Below are 19,410 nucleotides of genomic sequence, written 5' to 3' on the forward strand. Positions count from 1 at the left end.
TCTCTTCGGACAACAAATTTGTACTCCAAAGGGTTTAGGTCCGGACTTGCAGAAGACCAATCTGAAGTGGAAATGAAGTTCGGAACATTTGTCTCCAGTCACTGTTGGGTTGTCCGTGCCTTGTGTGTTGGGACTGAGTCCTGCTGGAAGTTCCATTTCTGTCCATTGAAGAAGGTGTTGGTGAGATCTTGACTAGACTCTCAATCACTGTATCCTGGTACACTTTTGCTGATGTTTTGATCTCCCTTTCCATTGTGACTCGTAGCTCACACCCACCACACCATGACTGAGGCAGGATACTGACCTGTCTGTTTTACCATGATTTTGATTTATCAAATTATATACCTTTCAATTTAAAATTTTCGGATGACCTCCCGGTGCTTCATGATAGGAAACTTAGACGGCATATCGAATGAAGCGCTCTGTGTGTACCCACGACGTTTTCCTATTTCATATGTTTAATAGTTCTATATAAACCAGTTTCTGATTTAAAAGCCTTCGACGTTTTATTATATATATACTAAAATGTTCATATGTTTGTGGCCAATCCTTTTGACAGTAAGTTCTCGGGAACCATAGACCCTAGAAAGATGTTATTTTCACTGAACGATTGCAAATTTTATGTAAGCTGTTCAGTTCTAATTGAATAGTTTGGAAAAAAATGGCCGTTATTTCTTTATTGCATTTTTTTTGGGGGAGGGCGGTACATTGAAGTGTTGAAATTTACACAAGTATTATCCTACGAGTTATGCATTCCAACATTACACGTTCGTATGCGGAAGTAGTGTATCTATAATGCGTTTTTCCATAGCCAAATGATAATGAAAAACGAAGGATAACCATTTCTCCAGTCTAAGATGAATCTTTATTGTTTGGCGTGCTTTGCATTACACCATATCACTTATAATTAATTGTGTGTAATGTACTTGCTTATTGCATACTGCATGCAAGAAGAAACAAAATACTGATTATACATGAATAAGAAACTCCAACCAAAAGTAGGGTCAAATCTTGCAAACTGTGCGAGATATTGAAAAAAAAAAATCCCCTTTATTGTAGCCCTTGGCGATTTTTACCAAAAAGTCTTTCACTTGTGTCTGTAAAGTGACATGTACAGATGTTGAGAAATGACAAGGAGATTCATGATCATATGTGAATGATGCGCTGTGTAGAGAGCGCAGGTTCAGCTAGTCACATCATATTCTCGATCGTTTCTGTAATGATCTTTGACTACGTAAATCAAAAACGCAATCTCTTTTTACTAAACTTTTATTAAAAATCAGTCCAATACAACTTGGTAACTACAATTTGCCTACGACCTACCTGAACAATGAATTCGCTCAGAAAAATACAACAAACACATAGGAACTCTGGATATTTTTTTTAATAGAACGCCCATCAAGACACAGCTTTCTTATCTATGAAGAAGGCACACTTTTCAAGGCGTAAACAAATTGCGAATATGCATAATGATACAGATATTACAAATATAAAATCCAATTTTTTACGTGACTATTATATAACTGATATTAATTATTACTATATTACAAAAATAAAAAAGTGAACAATTGTTGTACAGTAACAAAATTAATGAGCATTTAATCGTGTATGTGTACGTAATATAGATATTTGATAATTGGAAAAAATTACAATAAAAGTTCGTGGAATTGGGCCACCCACAATTCCACGGGCAAATTCAACTTCACAAAAATGTCCACTTAGGAGGTCATCGGAGTATATACATCTATACTTTTATTTATATATGTAATCGTTCAACATATATGCCATGCATTAAGCTGGTAACAAAATTTTATAGAGTTTGCTTTGAGCTGCCTACCGCGAATAATAGTGTGAACTATATTTCAATATTTAAGGCTACTATGAACTTACCTAGTGAATGACAGAAAATAATAATACTCAAACGAAGTGTTAAAAAACAACTTTTTTGACACTTTCTAAACACAAAAAATGCTATTAAAAAAAAAAACACGACATATTCGTACAGTCGGGGACGGAAGTTCTGTCCAAATTGTGGAAACACTTTTCACATTAATCTTCTAATCTCTATATACAAGATAATACAAAAATGTGTCATAATATTTTGGGAACAAATTCCTCGCATCAAAATAAGAAAAAAAAAAGTTCATATAGACCTGTGGTCGAAAGTGCACAATTTCGTAGTTATAGGGTGCCGGAAACGTGAGAAAATGAACGTTCATAGCTCCACTACTATGGGATCTATGGTACTCGGGTCAGGACATCGATGAAGGAACTGGTATATGAACTATCCAAATATCCATGTTTAAGAATGCTCCAGTACTTGCACACCAATTTTAAGAGAAGTAGGTGGAGAGTGATCAAGTACTCCCAAACAGCCTCTCTAAAAAAATTATTGTGCAAGTACCGGAGGTTGTGAAAGATGGATATTTGAATAGTTCACATATTAGTTCCTGAGTGATGTCTTGACACGACTATGATCGGTCCTATAGTAGTGGAACTATGAACCTTTAAAGTTCATTTTCTCACGTTTCCGGCACCCTATAACTACGAAATTGTGCACTTCTGGCCATAGGTCCATATAAATTTTTCTTCTTATTTTAATGTGACGAACCTATTCCCAAAATATTGTGACAAAACTTTGTAACGCCCGGTATATAGTACAAAAGGTTCTTTGAATTAAACGTCCCACGATTATGCACCAAGGCTACGGGAGACGATGATGTGTATGATAATATTGAAATTAATAAAGTGAGAGAAAACAGGAAAACTACAAGATAATTTGGGAACACAGTGTCTCTCCGTCTACCACAAAGTAAACATGGCACGAGCTGGGACCAAACCAAGGGCCCCACGTATCAGGCTCCACCTCTGTACTGAGCCACTGCGGCCCTAGGTACAAAACTTGATAAGCAGGTATACGCAAAATTCATTCTCACAGACGGTATTATGTCTTCAATTAATTACACGATTGATACTTAAAACTTAAGACCTAATTCATCCCAAGAAGAGAAAAACTGCAGAAATACATAACCTAGTCATATAAACACACACTTGATATCTAATAAAACGCACATTCGTCGTATAAATGAATTCATACTAATACAGTATATGGTTGGAAAACAATTTTTCTCACTTATATAAAAATTATTTATTAAAAACGTAATGTTTCTTTTCAGCCCCGCGGCTGACATATAGCTTTATATTTTCACATGAAATCTGAACATTTAACTCTCACTGGGATAATATTATATAGGCCTACTATTTTTTTCTAGATAATACGTTACTCTGTATTATATGCCAAAAACTTGTTTCCGAAAAATAGTTTCACTAACATGCCACAACTTTCGGCTATGACTGTACAAACATATCATGGATATACAGTATTTATAATATAACTACAATACCTATATATACATTAAAACTTCGTTACTGACAATAAATCACAGAACAATGGTGAATAGTTGGCAAAGTTATATCAAACGATTGTTAGTATTATACAAGGATCACCACAGTCTTTGCAAAAACAAACGATAGTCAACCTTACATAAAGAGGTCTCTCCTCTAACAAATATTCTTTCTTACGCTTAATAAATTGTGGACTTCTAATATGTTAAGTTTAAAAAAAGCCTATGGCCTGAAGTTTATACAAAATTAGAAACAACATTTAAGGAGGTACTTGTTGCCATTGCCCGTTGCTACGTGGTGCGTATCCCGTTCCGTTGAGTCCTGTGCTACCAACTAACGCAGTAATTTTCAAACTGGTCCTTGTGGTCCAGTCAAAGTGATCATTAGTTCCAAAAGATTACAGTAAAAATAAAGTTCAAATAAATTGCATATCTCGCAGTATGGTTGAGAATCTGACAAGACTGACTTTGAAAAATAATCTCTCTCTCCTAAGTTTAACATTTCATGAAATTTATTACTCTATAATTCTTGACAGTCTTTAGTTATTTTAAAATTAAAAAATATATATATTATGTATTTCCTTCTGTTAATGACATTTTAATTAATATTACTTCAAAAATAAGTATACTGCTAATAATATTAGCTCATTTTTTTCTTTAATGATGGATTTGAAGGAGACAAGGGTGTTATAGTACGTAGGATATTCTGAGAAAAGTGGTCCACACTTGAAAAAAGTTCGAGAAACTGCTACTCTAACGAACAGGAAAGACACTAAATTTTTGTTTGTTTAGATTGATGTAACCAAATCTACCTATCTATCTATCTATCTACGCACGCGCACTACCTTGGAAGGGAGAAACAGAAATATACGGCCTTATGCAGTCATTTTGACGTAGATGTATGATTTGCGTCATACTAATGGCCTGACTACTGCAGGAAACATGTTAGTCGAACTGTTTAGTATGGCACTAATCACGCTTCAGAACTACTCTGCATAAGGCCCATAATGTGTTAATAGGATAGTAACACTGGAATGTCGTGGTCCCTTTCTAAGTAAATCTACCATTTGTACTTGCCACGATTTTTGTAAATTGGATTCTCTTGGAAACGTAAATTCATTTTTCAACATAAATATGCACCTTTGTTGAATTGTGAATTTGTTTCTAATTTCGTATACACTTCAATTTCTAAGACAACAAACACAGTTACACGGGTTGAAAGGGGAGAACATTGACAAAAAAAATATTAAAAAAAAAAAAAATGTTGCTATTTCTTTACTTCCTAACTAAATTTTCTTTATAAACTGCAAAGGGAGCAAAATTAAGCAGATGTCGCTTTCCCATGCCATCAATTTCTTTTTCCACGTATCATTTCTGAATTAAAATACAAAGGAACGTGCTACAAGCATACTGTTAATTTTGTTGTCCTTCCCACTCATGTTGCTTTTTTAACACTTCGATCAAAGACAACACTTTATTAATATTCGGATCACAGTCCAAGACTTTTGTCTTTATCAGTCTTGTAGTAAATTTACTATACAAGCTTAAATTCTTTACAACAGCATTAAGTAATCAATTAATCCTTTCATTATAAACCACCACCACTTATCTAACAACAGAGTAAATTCTACTCTACGTTTTGGCAACGTGATATTTTTGACACAGCATTTAAGGACCAGTAAGCACCTTCCAACAGACTTACAGCAAATCAAAAATAACTATTTTTTTAAGCAATCACACTGGCTTTCTCTAGCATTATACATCGTTCATATTTGGATAAGAAGCTTTTTGGTTATATGACCTAGAAATCACGCTCAAATTTGTCTATTTCTTTTGAAGCTCTACAAGAGCGCATTATGAAGTGGATGTCCATTTTTGCTATCAACTGTACCATATGATTTGTTTTAAAAGGCTAGGTCAGGAAAACTCTTCATTAAAATAAGCAATAAATTATTAATTTGCTATACACGAACATTGTTCGAAAAGTGGCCTTTCAACTTATCACTACCAAAAAAACTAATTCTTGATATAGCTCGAATACTATGAAACAGAGCTAAAGTGGTTTGAGATATACAACCACCCTCGTGTAAACTGTAAATATTCAATTTCGTTTTGGCAGAGTATTTATGATATAAGACTTGCAGTTTTCCGTCGATTCATAACACATTTACGAAGACAATATCGCCTATGAAATGAAAAAGATTTACATATCAGCTACAAAAATCAAACTCTGTGAGAGACTAGCGACAATTCAACAACGAAGTGTTTATTCGATCCTGTGTGAATGTTCTTTGTTCTTCCGTGTATAGGACAAAAGGATACAGAATCTTGACCAGATGTAAAGATGCAGCATCAGAGGAAGATTTTGAAAAATTATCCTCCTTCTTTCGAGGCTGTGTTGGAGATAAAAGCTTCACACTTTGATTTCGTCTCTCATGAAGGTGATGTGGTCTGCACCATTCTCTAGCCCCTTTACCTCCGCACTCTATGTGAAGTCGAATTCGCATAAGAACGAGAAAAGTTTTCCGCCACCGGTACGATCTTAGCGACTACGCTAACAAGGCTCTTTGTCAGATGAAGATTAAAAAATTTCATTTAGACATGTCCGTTACCAGCAAAACTTTTCGGGTTTACAAGAGATTAATACAAAGCCTACTGAAATAGATTAGCTATAACGCCAACAGGTGAAAAAATTTTGAGTTACTTCCCTGACAATCAAAAACAAACCTTTCCAAGCAATTTCAAACATGAATCTTAATATTCAAAGAGTGAAATATTGGTAGCCACATCATATCTAATCTTAAGTAATTCTATATTTTACAATTTCTTCCACAATGTATTTACATCTTTCTATTTCTTAAACATAAGACTAATTTTACGAAGCATTGGTATTCGAATCAAAGATCAACCGGATGAAATTGGCTGCTTAATGTCCTTCAAAATTAGAAAATGTAACGTTTTCCCCCACGGTTTACAAGCGAATCTTGTCTATTCCAGTTAGTCCACGAAACTTAACACACACACATTATGAAACATGATCATTATAAGACGGCATTTTGGAAGGTCGCCATTATTATTTTTAGGCAAATTGAATGCACTTCGAAAATTACATATGAAAGCCTCAATTTTACACGATTACACGAACACAATCAAGCATAAAATTATTTGTTATTGTGTTCGTTCACCTGATATTTACCCTTTTGTATTTTGTCAAATACAAGAGTATTCTTCCTCAAGATTTAACACATCTTAATAAAAATGTGTCAAACTTTATCTGTATTCTTTCTTGTCTTACACGCGAATCTTTTTTGGCAAATAAGTAATCCCTATGTATATGCTGATACAATCATGGATACCCACTTCTTTTTAAAAATAAATGCCCTGTACTCTTCTCTATAAGAGTAAATAAATTAAAGAAACACAATTGGTTCTTGCAAGATTTTTAGTTCAAGCCAAAACAATAATTGTCCTACACGCGGCTATATGAACACCAACTTCTAAAGAGAAGTAATGGCTATCTTTTTTTAATACAACTAAATCTAAGGTATTATATATTGATGGTTTTGGGATCATAATATGCTTTAATGACAAATTTTATTCCTTTGCGTTTCATCGTAGTGTCTGTATGTATTTGGAAATGTGCCGTCCTAACTTGAAACAAGGACTCTGGATAGTTGATAAAAATTACAGAAATCATACAGCCTGGCAGTAGGTAGTATTAAAACCCAATACATCGGAACTGCGAAACGCTCTACTGTAGCTTACTTCGCAAGTTATATTTATTTTAGCACCATTAAGATATGAACTTTGTAGCACACTGTGACAGCAATAAAAACAGTATAGTTCTAATAAAATCCTATCGATCTGATAAAAGATATTCTATCGCGAAAGCAGACGACCTTAATTTATTCATACATTTTTATTTCTTCAGATCCGTCCATCCTTTAGTGGAAGCGATGCAAGTCAGGCACTTCAATTTTTATAAGCCGACACTTGTTTCAGCTGCAATCCGAAACAATTTCAATTTTTTTTTCCTGCAACCTTATTTTACTGAAAATTACATGACCTGTAAAATTTCTAGCTGAACACAGACTAGCTTGGCAATCCTAGTACTATCCATATCTATTGAACAGAACATGTGTTGTTAGAGGATAAAAAGCACGGAAAGTTCAATACAGCTGCTTATAAATACATCCGCGAAGGTACGAAGAGATGTAACAATTTAGATTATGTTAAACGGAGACGCTTCCTGTAAAGTTCCGATTTATCACCTTGCCAGCTCCAGAACTTTCAATGATAAACTTTGGTTCAATTTTAAACAGAACAAGAAACGAAAAACAATGAAGGTTTCCGCAACAACCAGAAAGCTTCCTCGCACACCGCATCGTAAGTTACTACACTGTAGACTTAATGCCAGATAGGACTATATTTATATACAATAATTCTGTTAGAATCATATCTACCTCACCCTGCGATCTGAGTACAGAGTTTTCATGTATGTATTATTCCCCTATTCTTAATTGCAGTGCACTATAAAACACAGCAGTATATTTTTAAAGGAACTTTATAACATGGCAATGCTGTAATTCCTTAATTTATTCCGATGGAGTACCCCTTACCTATATTAGTACAATATGGATCTCGTAATTAAACAGAATTATCTGGTAACACGAACTTAAAAAATAAGAAAATTCTTTAATGTACAGCAGGAATCCATGCTTGCTACTATTTTAAACATAGAAAAAGCCTGCTTTGATAATAATGCATTTATATTACATTCATTCAGAAAGTATTTAAAATTATTAAATTCACACATTCTCTCATAAATTTGCCAGAACAATAAATTCATACAATATACCCTGACCTTTCCTCCGATCCCTCATAAACGTTTGCTTCACACACCAAAGGACAATTTTCCCAAAGCATGAACCAACGAATTTCTCCAGTGCTAAAAGCCTTTCGGAGCTAAATTACTACGTCGCTTGCATAACCAATCGTTTACACATTATCATCGAGGCATATAGAAACCAGACCCATAATTTAATTTAACCCCTGTTCTTCATTACCCTATGTTATGTTTAGTTTCAAATACAGTGCGGGAGAGTACGATTTTCCCTGGGTAGTTAGTATCCAAATCAACACCATGTACTACCAGGGCTTTACAAAGCACGAATAAAGGAAGACCTTCAAACGCATATAAAGTCCAAATATTCTACTTCTAAAAAGAGAAGAAAGTTCTATTCCATTTACACACGCAATCCTTAAGAAATACCTTACTACACGGACTGTTATAACAACCAAGTAAGCTACGCCAGTGTTTGTTTAGTCATCCATCTAACAAAATAAAAGAATATGAAAAACAGAAGAAAACAAACTTATATATAAATACAAGAACATGATATGAGTGATTATAGCCTTTCTGTTTCAAGTGTGCCCTCGGAAAATATGTGAAACATACTTCGGCCCCATCCCTGCAACCCTCTTACGAAAGAAACCTTCCCTTTGCTTAGGGAAAAGAAGTGAATGTCCTTAGCTGTGTTGCCAATTTGTCATTCAGTCGAGGAGATCTCGACGAGTGAAGTTCGTAGGCTACTTAAAATCGGTTAACAAGACCGTGCACAATGAAGTCTGTGAAATAAATCATTGTGGCAACGCTTCAGCATCCAACAATTGAAAGACCTCGGCCAAAGCAACTTATCCCTTCTCTTTCAAGAGAGGTATGGGAAAACACACAGTGACAGCAGCGCCAACAGGTGAATACTTGAAATAGGAAGGCTCTAGGACCTAGATCTGCACCGATTAGAAAAAAATATACACTTCGCCTTAATGAGGTGGCGAAGAAAAATTTCTATCCACTCAACCCAATTTAACGAGGAAAAGTAAAAATTTCTACGAAATTACAATTACAACCAATTAGCAAAACCACATTTGAAAAATGGTGCACTTTTTTTAAATACAATTACTATAGTACAACTAAAATAAGTCTTAATAGTAAGATTATACATATCCAAAACCAACCATGATTTAGGGACTCTCCTAAATGATCCTTTATACTTAATGTCTCCTATTTTTTTTGTACAAGTGAATTTATTTTGTACATAAATTTAATACTCATGTATCTTACAAAGTGCATACAATATTAAACTTATATATTAAATAAACTCACTTTCACAAAACAAGAAACACTTTAAATAATGATATAAAAATCTTAAATGAAATCATAGCATTAATAAAAATCAATGATTATATTTTATTACCATTACTAGCTATTTAGTTTTATTTTATTTTATTTTATTTTATTTATTTTATTTTATTTTATTTTTTGTATCATACATACGCTTAGAATAGACTGCGATGGAAACAACGATAAAATGTATCAATTCGCGACTGGTTGTGATTGGGTGCTTCTTTTATCAATCATGTGCCTTGAAAAAAAATAGATCTTTAAGCTTTACGTCCTATGGTTATGCCAGCTAGGCTAAGGAGACGGTGATGATGAGAAATTAAGGAAATGATGGAATGAAGAAACTGGGAGGAAACGGGAGAGTTCCGACAAAACCCACGCAACACTGTCCTCCACAAAGTTCATTTGGCGCGAGCTGGGAGCGAACCAAGGACCTCATGCACCAGAGGTGAACGCTGTACCATTGAGCCACTATGTCGTGTGGCTTGGAGTTCTAGAATAATGTACACAATGTATTATCAGAGAACTTACTCGATTTATTAACATTTTCTTGTAATAGTAATTCATTTGAATAAAATATGAAGGAAACAAATTGTATGATCTGACTTATACTGGTTATCTATTTAATCAGTTCTCTATAAAATTACGAAAGTAATCTCAGAGAGAGAGAGAGACGTTTACAATTCTGCTCAAATTACGGAAGCCGCTTTACTGGTGAACAATATACAAGTTCCACCATGATTCTATACACGTATTTACATTTTATATTTTTCAGTTTATACTATCAAACTGACCCCGAATATATTTTCAGTACGAAAATATGTTTTTTTTTTAAAAAAAAAAGTAATAAGCTTGTTTAGCTTTCAATGCTTTTTTCTCGAAGTCTTTTTATGAGTTTTGTAGTAATTTAGAGAAGTAGCAGTTAAAGGTTACTTCTTCAACATCCAAATGTGCATACTGTGTAATTTCTCTTTCTGTCTAAATGACAATAGATATAATTTTAAAAAGGTTTCATTATGTAATATTTATAAAAGTAGTATTTTTACAATTACAAAGTGCATTCTACTTTTCTCTACAGTACGCGCTACTCTACAAGCAAAGCTACAGGTAATAGCTTTCCAATCGCTGTTTACTCGAAGCGCAAATACACTTGCCTTCTCCGACAAGTTCAGTGTGTCTTTTTCATATGTTTTCGATGTTTATTCTTGACTTAGCCCGAGCTGTAGAATATATTCTGAAGTATCAAACAGATCTTAAAATGTGCTGTTATTTCTCCCACCTACTTTAGTGTTGTAACCGCAGTAAATCAACACACAACAAGGAAAAACACACTAGCAAATTCGCTCGTACTGCCTATTTCTGTAAGTAATTACCATGACGGTATATAATTATACAGTAAACAGTTAGTTACGGTTATGAAAACTATGTACTCTTAAAAACACTCTTGTTTACCAAAATTTTCCACAAATATATAATGAATGTTACATATGTTAATTTCTAAACGTATCAGTACATATGAAACAATATTAGTACAACACAAAATTCTGATTGCTGAACCTATGAGGAATCTTACTTCTCTTTCCACCCTGACACACAGATATTCTATCACTGAGCTGTACTTCTTATTAAAATCAGAGAAGTTCTAATTCAAAAATACACAGAATGGTAGATTAGCAGAAGATGTTTGGCCAAAGTACTAAGCAAAGTTTCATTTTCGCCAAAAGTTTCAGGGACTATCTAGTCACTTCTCGCCTGGTTTAAACTAAAGTGAATATAGTCCAATATATATTTTTCACAAATGTCCAATATATATTTTTCACTTTTAATCAAAGGCAGCTTTTACTAAAGATAATCTTGTGTATGATCTGATAATGCCAAGGTAATTTATATATTCTGAGCCATACAAAAATTGATAAATACTGCACTACCATCTCAGATATAAAAAAAACAAAAGCGAAAAAAGTTCGTCCTAAATTAAACGTTCTACGCAAGGAAACAAGCATTGCATTATACTAACATTTACGTTCAAGATTTTGCTAAACAGGTACAACAATTCAATATGATAATCAAACCTACTGAACTGTTATCAGCTCTATTCCAAATTACTTTGTGAAGTATATGCACCCATATGCAAGAAAAGAAAAGGAAAAAGAGAGACATTTCCAAGATAATCAGAAGAATTCCATAAATTAGGGGGGTCCATAACATTTTTCCAGTACTTAAAAAATTAAATTACAGATTTTACAGGATGTGAATCTTAAGACTTAAGGCAGTAATGGACAAAGCTTTTCAGGAGAAAGCCAAAGAAGAAAGAAAATACTCTAGGCGGCCCAATATAATTTCTTAGAAACAACAAGGGCAGCTAGTGGCTTTATTTGTCTGATTGGAATCATGTCGCGCGTCAGATAAGAGGCATTCAGAGAAGCCTGCGGACCGCAGCTTGCTCACCACTGGCCTAAGGGATGAAGTAAGCACAGAAAATTGACAATCAGTTGGTAGCTCAGTGAAAAAATCTGCCTAACAAACGTGAGAATACAACTATAAAACCTTGCTTTCTTCAATAATATGAAAATTTTTATTCTCGGCAGCTTTACCATACCAGTCTCTCTCCACATTAGCAACATCCATATCAGTAACGCATAGCACATATTAATGTTCTTACATGTCGCTTTTTGTATTACATGTAACAGTAATACAAAAGCTTTTAAACAAATCACTATGGTTTCCTTTAGCACTATTGCTAGCAATGGCATATAGAGTACAAAAGTGTTAATTTTCACAATACATCGGTGTATATGCAACAGCTATTTTGACTAAAATACTTATATGTGAACTAAAAACTGGCAGTGCTTATTTCCTGACTCATTTGAAACAAACACAGAAATGAACACATCAACTTTTCATTCTACTTAAAACTTTAATTAAATATGTTGTCTGTTTATTGTATTTGTTTACACAATATGAAATGAACACTGTGTAAATTTTAATTTTGGAAACTCAAAATTTCTCCTTACATATTACTTTTATTTTATACTTCGATCATGAAATCAGAAACAAATTATTCTGGGATAAAAATGAGTCTTTCATTTTGTTATATGTATCGTACGAAACAATTAAAATTGCTCACTTAACATATTATAAACACAATCATTATTCAAGACATGTGACATGGGCCGGAATAACAATAAAGAAAGCTGGTAACGTTAGATAAGAACACAAATGTGCATTTGATAGCCTGTTGTTACGTCTCTGGTAAAAGTGCTTAATAACAGTTGTGAGGATAAATTACTCCGCCAGTTATGAAACTCTTGTAATGTTGCCAAATTTCATCGCAAATTAAATGTAATTTATGATTTTCGAGAAAATAATTTCAAGCGTCGACGTGGTGTATGCTCAGAAATGGAGGAAACAACTGATTTGTTTTGATATCTACTTCTTTTTCAGGTAAATAAAAGTGAACTTCGAGAAAAGAAAATGTACGACTGGGCTGCTGATCGAACCCCGAAGTCTAGTTTATGATGCTTATGCAAAGTTATCAAACTTCATGAAGTAAGAAAGGGGACATCTGACACAAACATTTACTTACAAAATGTGAACAGGTATAAACACACAATTTTCACGGAGATTTTTACAATTCAATAAGAGTTTTGATATTTCACCTGTGTTTATTTTATTCTACAAATCTGAAGATACAATGCAGTGAGTACATTTGAAACGCCAGTAAAATAAATAAACACCGACGGAATATTAGAAGTCTTATTTATTGAAATATAAATACTCTTTAATCTTCGAAATAGTTTTTTTTTCCTCGCTCCTTTACAAAATTGTAATCTACAAACGTCAATTTCCGTTACACGTATACGCTGATGTTATTGCTGAGCAAATTATAGCTCTCCCTTTCCTGCGCAGTATCAGCACACGAGCACCTTCTAAGCTGCGTTCGACTATTCCACATTTCCTTTGTAGTAGACAAATAAAAATATTTGCAAGAATCGTGAGAAAAATTTCAACTTTCCATTCTTCTCGAATTACTGGAAAACCCAATAAATTTCACTGTGGGAGAAAATCCGCCCGGACGCTTATTTTACTTTCAGAAAAGAGGATGTTTGGTAACCTTGCCGGTATGTTACACATTATGTTGCTCCATTCCTCAACAAACCAGCCGTACATCTTTACTCGCGATCTTTCATCTCTGCTGGGTGAACACCACTTTAAAACTAAGAATATGTGGCTGTTTTGGGGAAGAACTGTGTAGCGCAGTGTAACACACTGCCACATTAATCCACAGACCGAGTTCGATCGCGGCCCACTCACACATTTTCACTTTGGCTTTAATTTGTTTTTCTGATGCCTTTCATTACGCCAAAAACAACATTTATTGTGCAAATGTATTGCCAAATGCCTTCCGAGTCGTTGAGTTGAGTTGATGTTAGTTTAGCGTCGATTTCAGCAGCGAGGCTTTCCAAGTCGTGCCAATCAGAACTGGCATCATTGGATATTGACATCCAGAACTGCTTTCCTTCACCTCAACAAGTAACTTGGTTTAAAACAATTTTAAAAAGAAAGAAAGAAAAAGCAATACTAAAGAATCTGATATCCTCCAAGTAAAAATCTTTATCGATACCACATGAAAAATTTTACAGGAAAATTTTACTTTCTATACAACACTATCTATTTAATTGCATTTTAATTTTTTTTAATGGGTACTATTATGAAAATTCATTGTAAATTTTTAGTTCTAATAATATGACAAAAAGTTTATTGTAAAACTCAAAAAGACACTAAATTCTAAAAACGTCTTTTCATTCACAAAATTTTAAAATGCTTAAAAAAAACATATAAACTCACTTTGAGTAACAACCTTAAAAAAATAGTATCTAAATGACTATTAAAGACATTAAAGTGACATATGATTATAATTATTGAATTAAACTTGGGAATGTGTCTAAATTCTTTATTAATGCAGAAATTTCCAATGCGAACCCACACCATCAAAGACTTTGCTGTTTTAGTCACATACTATGGCTTCCAAAATTATGTAATGAAAAAACATTGCCTGTATGATTAAGCTTAACTGTATACTTAAAAAAATATAAATGTGTTAAAATATAGGTTTTTCTCGAAGAAACAATATCCATATTCTTCATAATAAGAGTTTTTGAAACCAACAATTTGCAGAAAAAGCTCAAAGCATTCCGTACAGAGTTACCTATTTTTAAAATTATCAGACGGAAGGGTGCACGAGAAATAAAGGAAAATTCTTTTCGAATTTGAATTTGAATTTGTTATAACATTGACAAGATTGAATTTGTTATAACAAGATCAGAAATATCTTTTCCTCAATTAGCATGAAAAACCTCGTCTAACTAAAAGGACTAATATTCCATTACAGAAGATACAATACATCTGTCTATTTCTGAAATAACTGTAAACAGATTCAAATGAGTTCAATATGTAGACTGAATTATCATACTTATAGGACCACGACTTAAGGAATATTCTCAGATCGAAAAGCTTAATTTAGGATACACCTGTTATTTTGAACTAACACGCAAATTATTTGTGCACTTCAATCTTCTATAGTTATTGAGAGCTACTTTTCACTGAAATAATCACAATACATTGAAGTCATAACTTGTGATTGGAACCGGAACATTTGTGTATTTGAAACTATAAAAAAATATACAATAGGGCAGAGGTACTCAACACGTGGATCGCAGTCTACTAATAGTAAGGCAAGTCGTGAGAAATAACCCACGGATCTGGGTCGACCATTGTTATTGTTTTATTGTTCCCTCTAGCGGACAGTAAACAGATAAACAGACCGCTAGTGATTTTTTAAAGTAAAAAGTAACTTTCACACAAAAAGACTATCCACCTCTGCAATAAGAGGTTCCCATCGAAAATTTCGGCATTAATAAGAAAATAACGCATTCGTGGCCTTACTTTAATAGTATGTACATATTCATATTTACGTTTTCTTGCAAGACTTTTATTTAAAAAAAAAAAAAAATCACTAACAATAAAACTATCTTGTACATTACTTTGATGATTTTAAAAATTAAAAAAAAATCACACATAGAAGTTATACAAAAAGATATTTTTAATTATTTACATAATGGTACTTGTGACAAACACGAGTCGTCTAATGAGTGCGTATGATTTGGAAATGTCTATGATTTATATATACACATTTTTATTTACTTTTAGTTCCGTACTCTAAATTTGTGTAAAATAAAACAAAGATTGCGATGCGTAAAACAGTTTCCATAATTAGACAACAATAAAATTAAAATTTTGAAGTAGATAGATGATGTTTCTTATTCATACAATACTTTTGTTATGGATTTGCCATTTTAGATTTAGGGGGGGGGGGGGTGATGTTATGTACAGATTTGGCGAAAACTTATTCAGGTTTGCCGAACACACGAATCTCGTGCTACCACTGAAAAACTTGACTACACAAATGTATGCATTACAAAATTAAATTGGCACAAAAACAACAATAATCAACGAAATTTCGAACACACTATTAGCATAGAGAGAACACAAAGTTACTGAGAAAGCAGATTAAACATGTCTCAAAGTGCGAACTAACGAAGACAGAAATGCTGTTGAGTAAAGGGTCTGAAAAGTCTAATGCTGCCTTAACTGATTAATGTTATCAGCCATTACTGAATATAAAGACACCATTTCAATTTTTTAAAGACATTCTTTACCTACAACAATTCACTACTACCAATTTTTACCTACTAGCCAACACTACTTGACTTTTTTTTTTTTTTTTAATTTTATATTTTACAACAAAGCCTTGCTTCAATTAACTTCAATACCTAGTATCACAGTTTATACATATAATAATTGATTTTGTTTGTAATATACAAACAAATGAATTAAGAGCACTGTGCCTCTTAATTTCTTTAATTTCTTAAAATATGTTTTATGTATATATATAATACAGAACTAGATATTTTGCAAAGGCAGCTATACAGACTTCCGCTCTTCACTATATCAGTCTTTACTCACTTGCACATACATATATATACCAATTTTTTTCCTCTATTCCATACATGTCTTTCATATTGTACATAAACATGTGAAGGATTTAATGCTTTTTTACACACACAAAAAAGATATTGCAAAAAAAATATTTATGAAGTGCCTGATATGCAATGAAGTTCATTATAAAATATATATATAAAAAAAAAACTACTGATAGTAAAACTAATCTTAATCTTTTTCCTTCATTTACATATACTACCAATATACATATATATATATATACGTTTATGTATGTGTACGACAACGTTGCTTGTAAGGACAACCTATATACTATATTGCATAATATGAAAAGATGGATACAAGACAACTAAACTATACTTGCTCAAAAATCTGGATGTTATTTGTACATGAATTGTACCTTTAATGCAACATGATTATCCCTTTAATTGCAATCATTTTTGTACTAAGCTTATTTCTTTTCTCTTATTTTTTCTTTATTTCTTTTTCTTTTTCTTTATTTCTTTTCTTTTTTTTTTTTTTTTTTTTAATGTGTACACATATTTATTTTAGTGCAGTGAAGTTGAGTCATCACTGCGCCATTTTGTGCTTTACTTCTGCCACAGATGGCTACGTTCGTTTTAATATTTTACTTTCTTAATTACAGCCTTATCATAATGACTATGATCCACAAAGGGAATCTCCTTCCCGAAAATCTATGATCAGCATTATGCCTTGTTATATTAACACTATCACTAATTATTCCGTTGTGACTGATCTGCAATTCTTGTCTCTTCTCAAAAAATATCAATTTCTAACGTGTAAAACAACAACAAGTGGAAGGAATGAGCAACATTTATATTTTTTTAATACTGTTGTTTCATCTTCATTTTTTGTCAGTCACTTTTCAACTGTCGTCTTACATCTTCAAGTACAACTCAGGAGATCTCGTCTCGTTAATATCACTTTCAAAAGACCAGGGTTATCTTCCTCGTATCTGAAAATAATTATTATTATTATTAAAATAAGAAATAGAAACCCTCTGGGACATTTTTCCTAACTACATGGTACGACTAACCTTAAGTGTCAATGAATATATTCCAGCAACAATATGTTCGAAAGCCATTGTTGTTTTCATCCTGGGGCGCCATATTTTAGGTCCAGAATTAACAGAAAATAAAAAGTCAATTAGGATATACCGGGGGCTTATGAGTGGTTTCATTCAAAAATTTAAGATTAATGACGTGTAGGGCTCCCAGTTTACGACTAAAACCCGGAACCCTCTATGAAAATCTACAGTAATGTTCAAAGTTACGTACTTGCTTTTTGTTGAAGTATTAGAATTTTAAATACGAGGAAGGATCAGAAACTAAGATTACAAGGCCGATATTTCTAGAGTATTGTCTGTTATAGAGGAATGAGGAGTGGGTGGTAATTTTAATAAATGGAGTTGGCAACTGTGCAGAATTTCAGACACCCAGCACCTACGGCGGTAGTTGTAGGTAAATGCAAATGACGACTCGTTTGGAAAACTAATCTCCCGAAGAAGTCCGCTTAGCTACTCGATTTCTGTGGTCGAAACATGTAACCGCGGCTGAAATTCACCGCGGCAGCAGATAGAGGTTTACGGAGTGTGTGATTTGTAAATCATGTAATAACAAATGTATTTATTTCAGTTATGGTCAATAAAAAAAAAGAAGAAAATAGACCTGAGGTAGTTAGCCAGAACTCAGGTCCAAAAAAGAGCCCACTCCCTAGCTAAATAGGGAAGGATAATACAGCAAGAGTGAGAGATCTCGAAAATAGGAGAGAGATTATTCAGAATGGGCAGTTGCGTCTGCCGATAAGACCCAAATATTTGGCAAAGGCAAGGGTAGTGGAGGAAAAAAAAATACGTAGAGACTATAATGTGTCGTCAGCATGTCGCAGAATGGTGTCGAAAGTTTGTGGCTGGTAGAGAAAACGTCACCGACAAGCGCAGTGGCCGACCAGCACGGCATCAACAGATTTGAACACAACTCACGTGGAAAAGCAGATTCAGGACAACATAAGGACCTCGCTCCAAGTAACTTCTACATGTTCCCACACTTGAAGGAATACCTAGGAGACCGTCGCTTCGCTTCAGACAAGGAGATGAAACACTTCGTTACAACGTGGCTGAACACGCAAGGACAAGATTTTTACCACGGGGGTACCCTGAAACTCATCCCATGATGCGGCAAGTGCCTCACCCGATATGGAGACTATATATGGAAAACTAACATAATGTATGTACTGTCTGTTGGCTGTATTGGTTGCATGAAATAATATTACACGTTTCACTGCAGACTTTGTAACCTTATTTTCTGAGCATCCCTCGTAGCCGGGTGGGAAAAAATCATGATTTTTTTAAAAAAAAATCATTTTTGTTGATTTTTTTGATTTAAATCAAATCTTTCTCCTCGTATAATACAAGTCGCGAACTGAAGAAAAAGCATTAGGAATTAGTATTAAATGCTAATTACGCCATTTAAGTGAAAGTATTAGGGTTCAATTTTGAATTATCCCCAATCGTTAATCTATATCAATCCCAAACAATGTTTCTTAACCCTTTTAAATTATGGCTTTTTTTAACGGTAAATTATAGACTTCCTGTCAAGCAGCCACAGCATCATCCCTATTTATCCTAGGATCATGGTACATACATCACTCTCTTTAGAATAGAACAGCTTTTGAAGCGGTAACATTCACATTTCCCTATCATGTCCCTGAAGCGGAAAATTTTGCGAGTAACCGCATTTTTTTTTTACTTTTTTTTTTTTTTTTAAATTTTGATCCCCTCTG

The 19,410-nt window shown here is 33.5% G+C and overlaps 1 protein-coding gene across 3 annotated transcripts in view; it reads right to left on the reverse strand.

Annotated features, from left to right (window-relative positions):
- Positions 1-1,251: 1,251 nt before the first annotated feature.
- LOC145681194 (uncharacterized) overlaps positions 1,252-19,410 on the reverse strand; it is an 85,334-nt gene continuing 67,175 nt past the window's right edge. For all 3 annotated transcript variants that reach the window (XM_081752687.1, XM_081752685.1, XM_081752686.1), the window contains exon 9: positions 1,252-17,584. In XM_081752687.1, coding sequence (XP_081608813.1) covers positions 17,515-17,584 — 70 coding nt within the window. In that variant the 3' untranslated portion in view covers positions 1,252-17,514. The remainder of the gene's footprint in view (positions 17,585-19,410) is intronic.

Source organism: Thermobia domestica, chromosome 3 (genome assembly GCF_964235325.1).
Source record: "Thermobia domestica chromosome 3, izTheDome1.hap1.1, whole genome shotgun sequence".
Classification (NCBI taxonomy): domain Eukaryota; kingdom Metazoa; phylum Arthropoda; class Insecta; order Zygentoma; family Lepismatidae; genus Thermobia; species Thermobia domestica.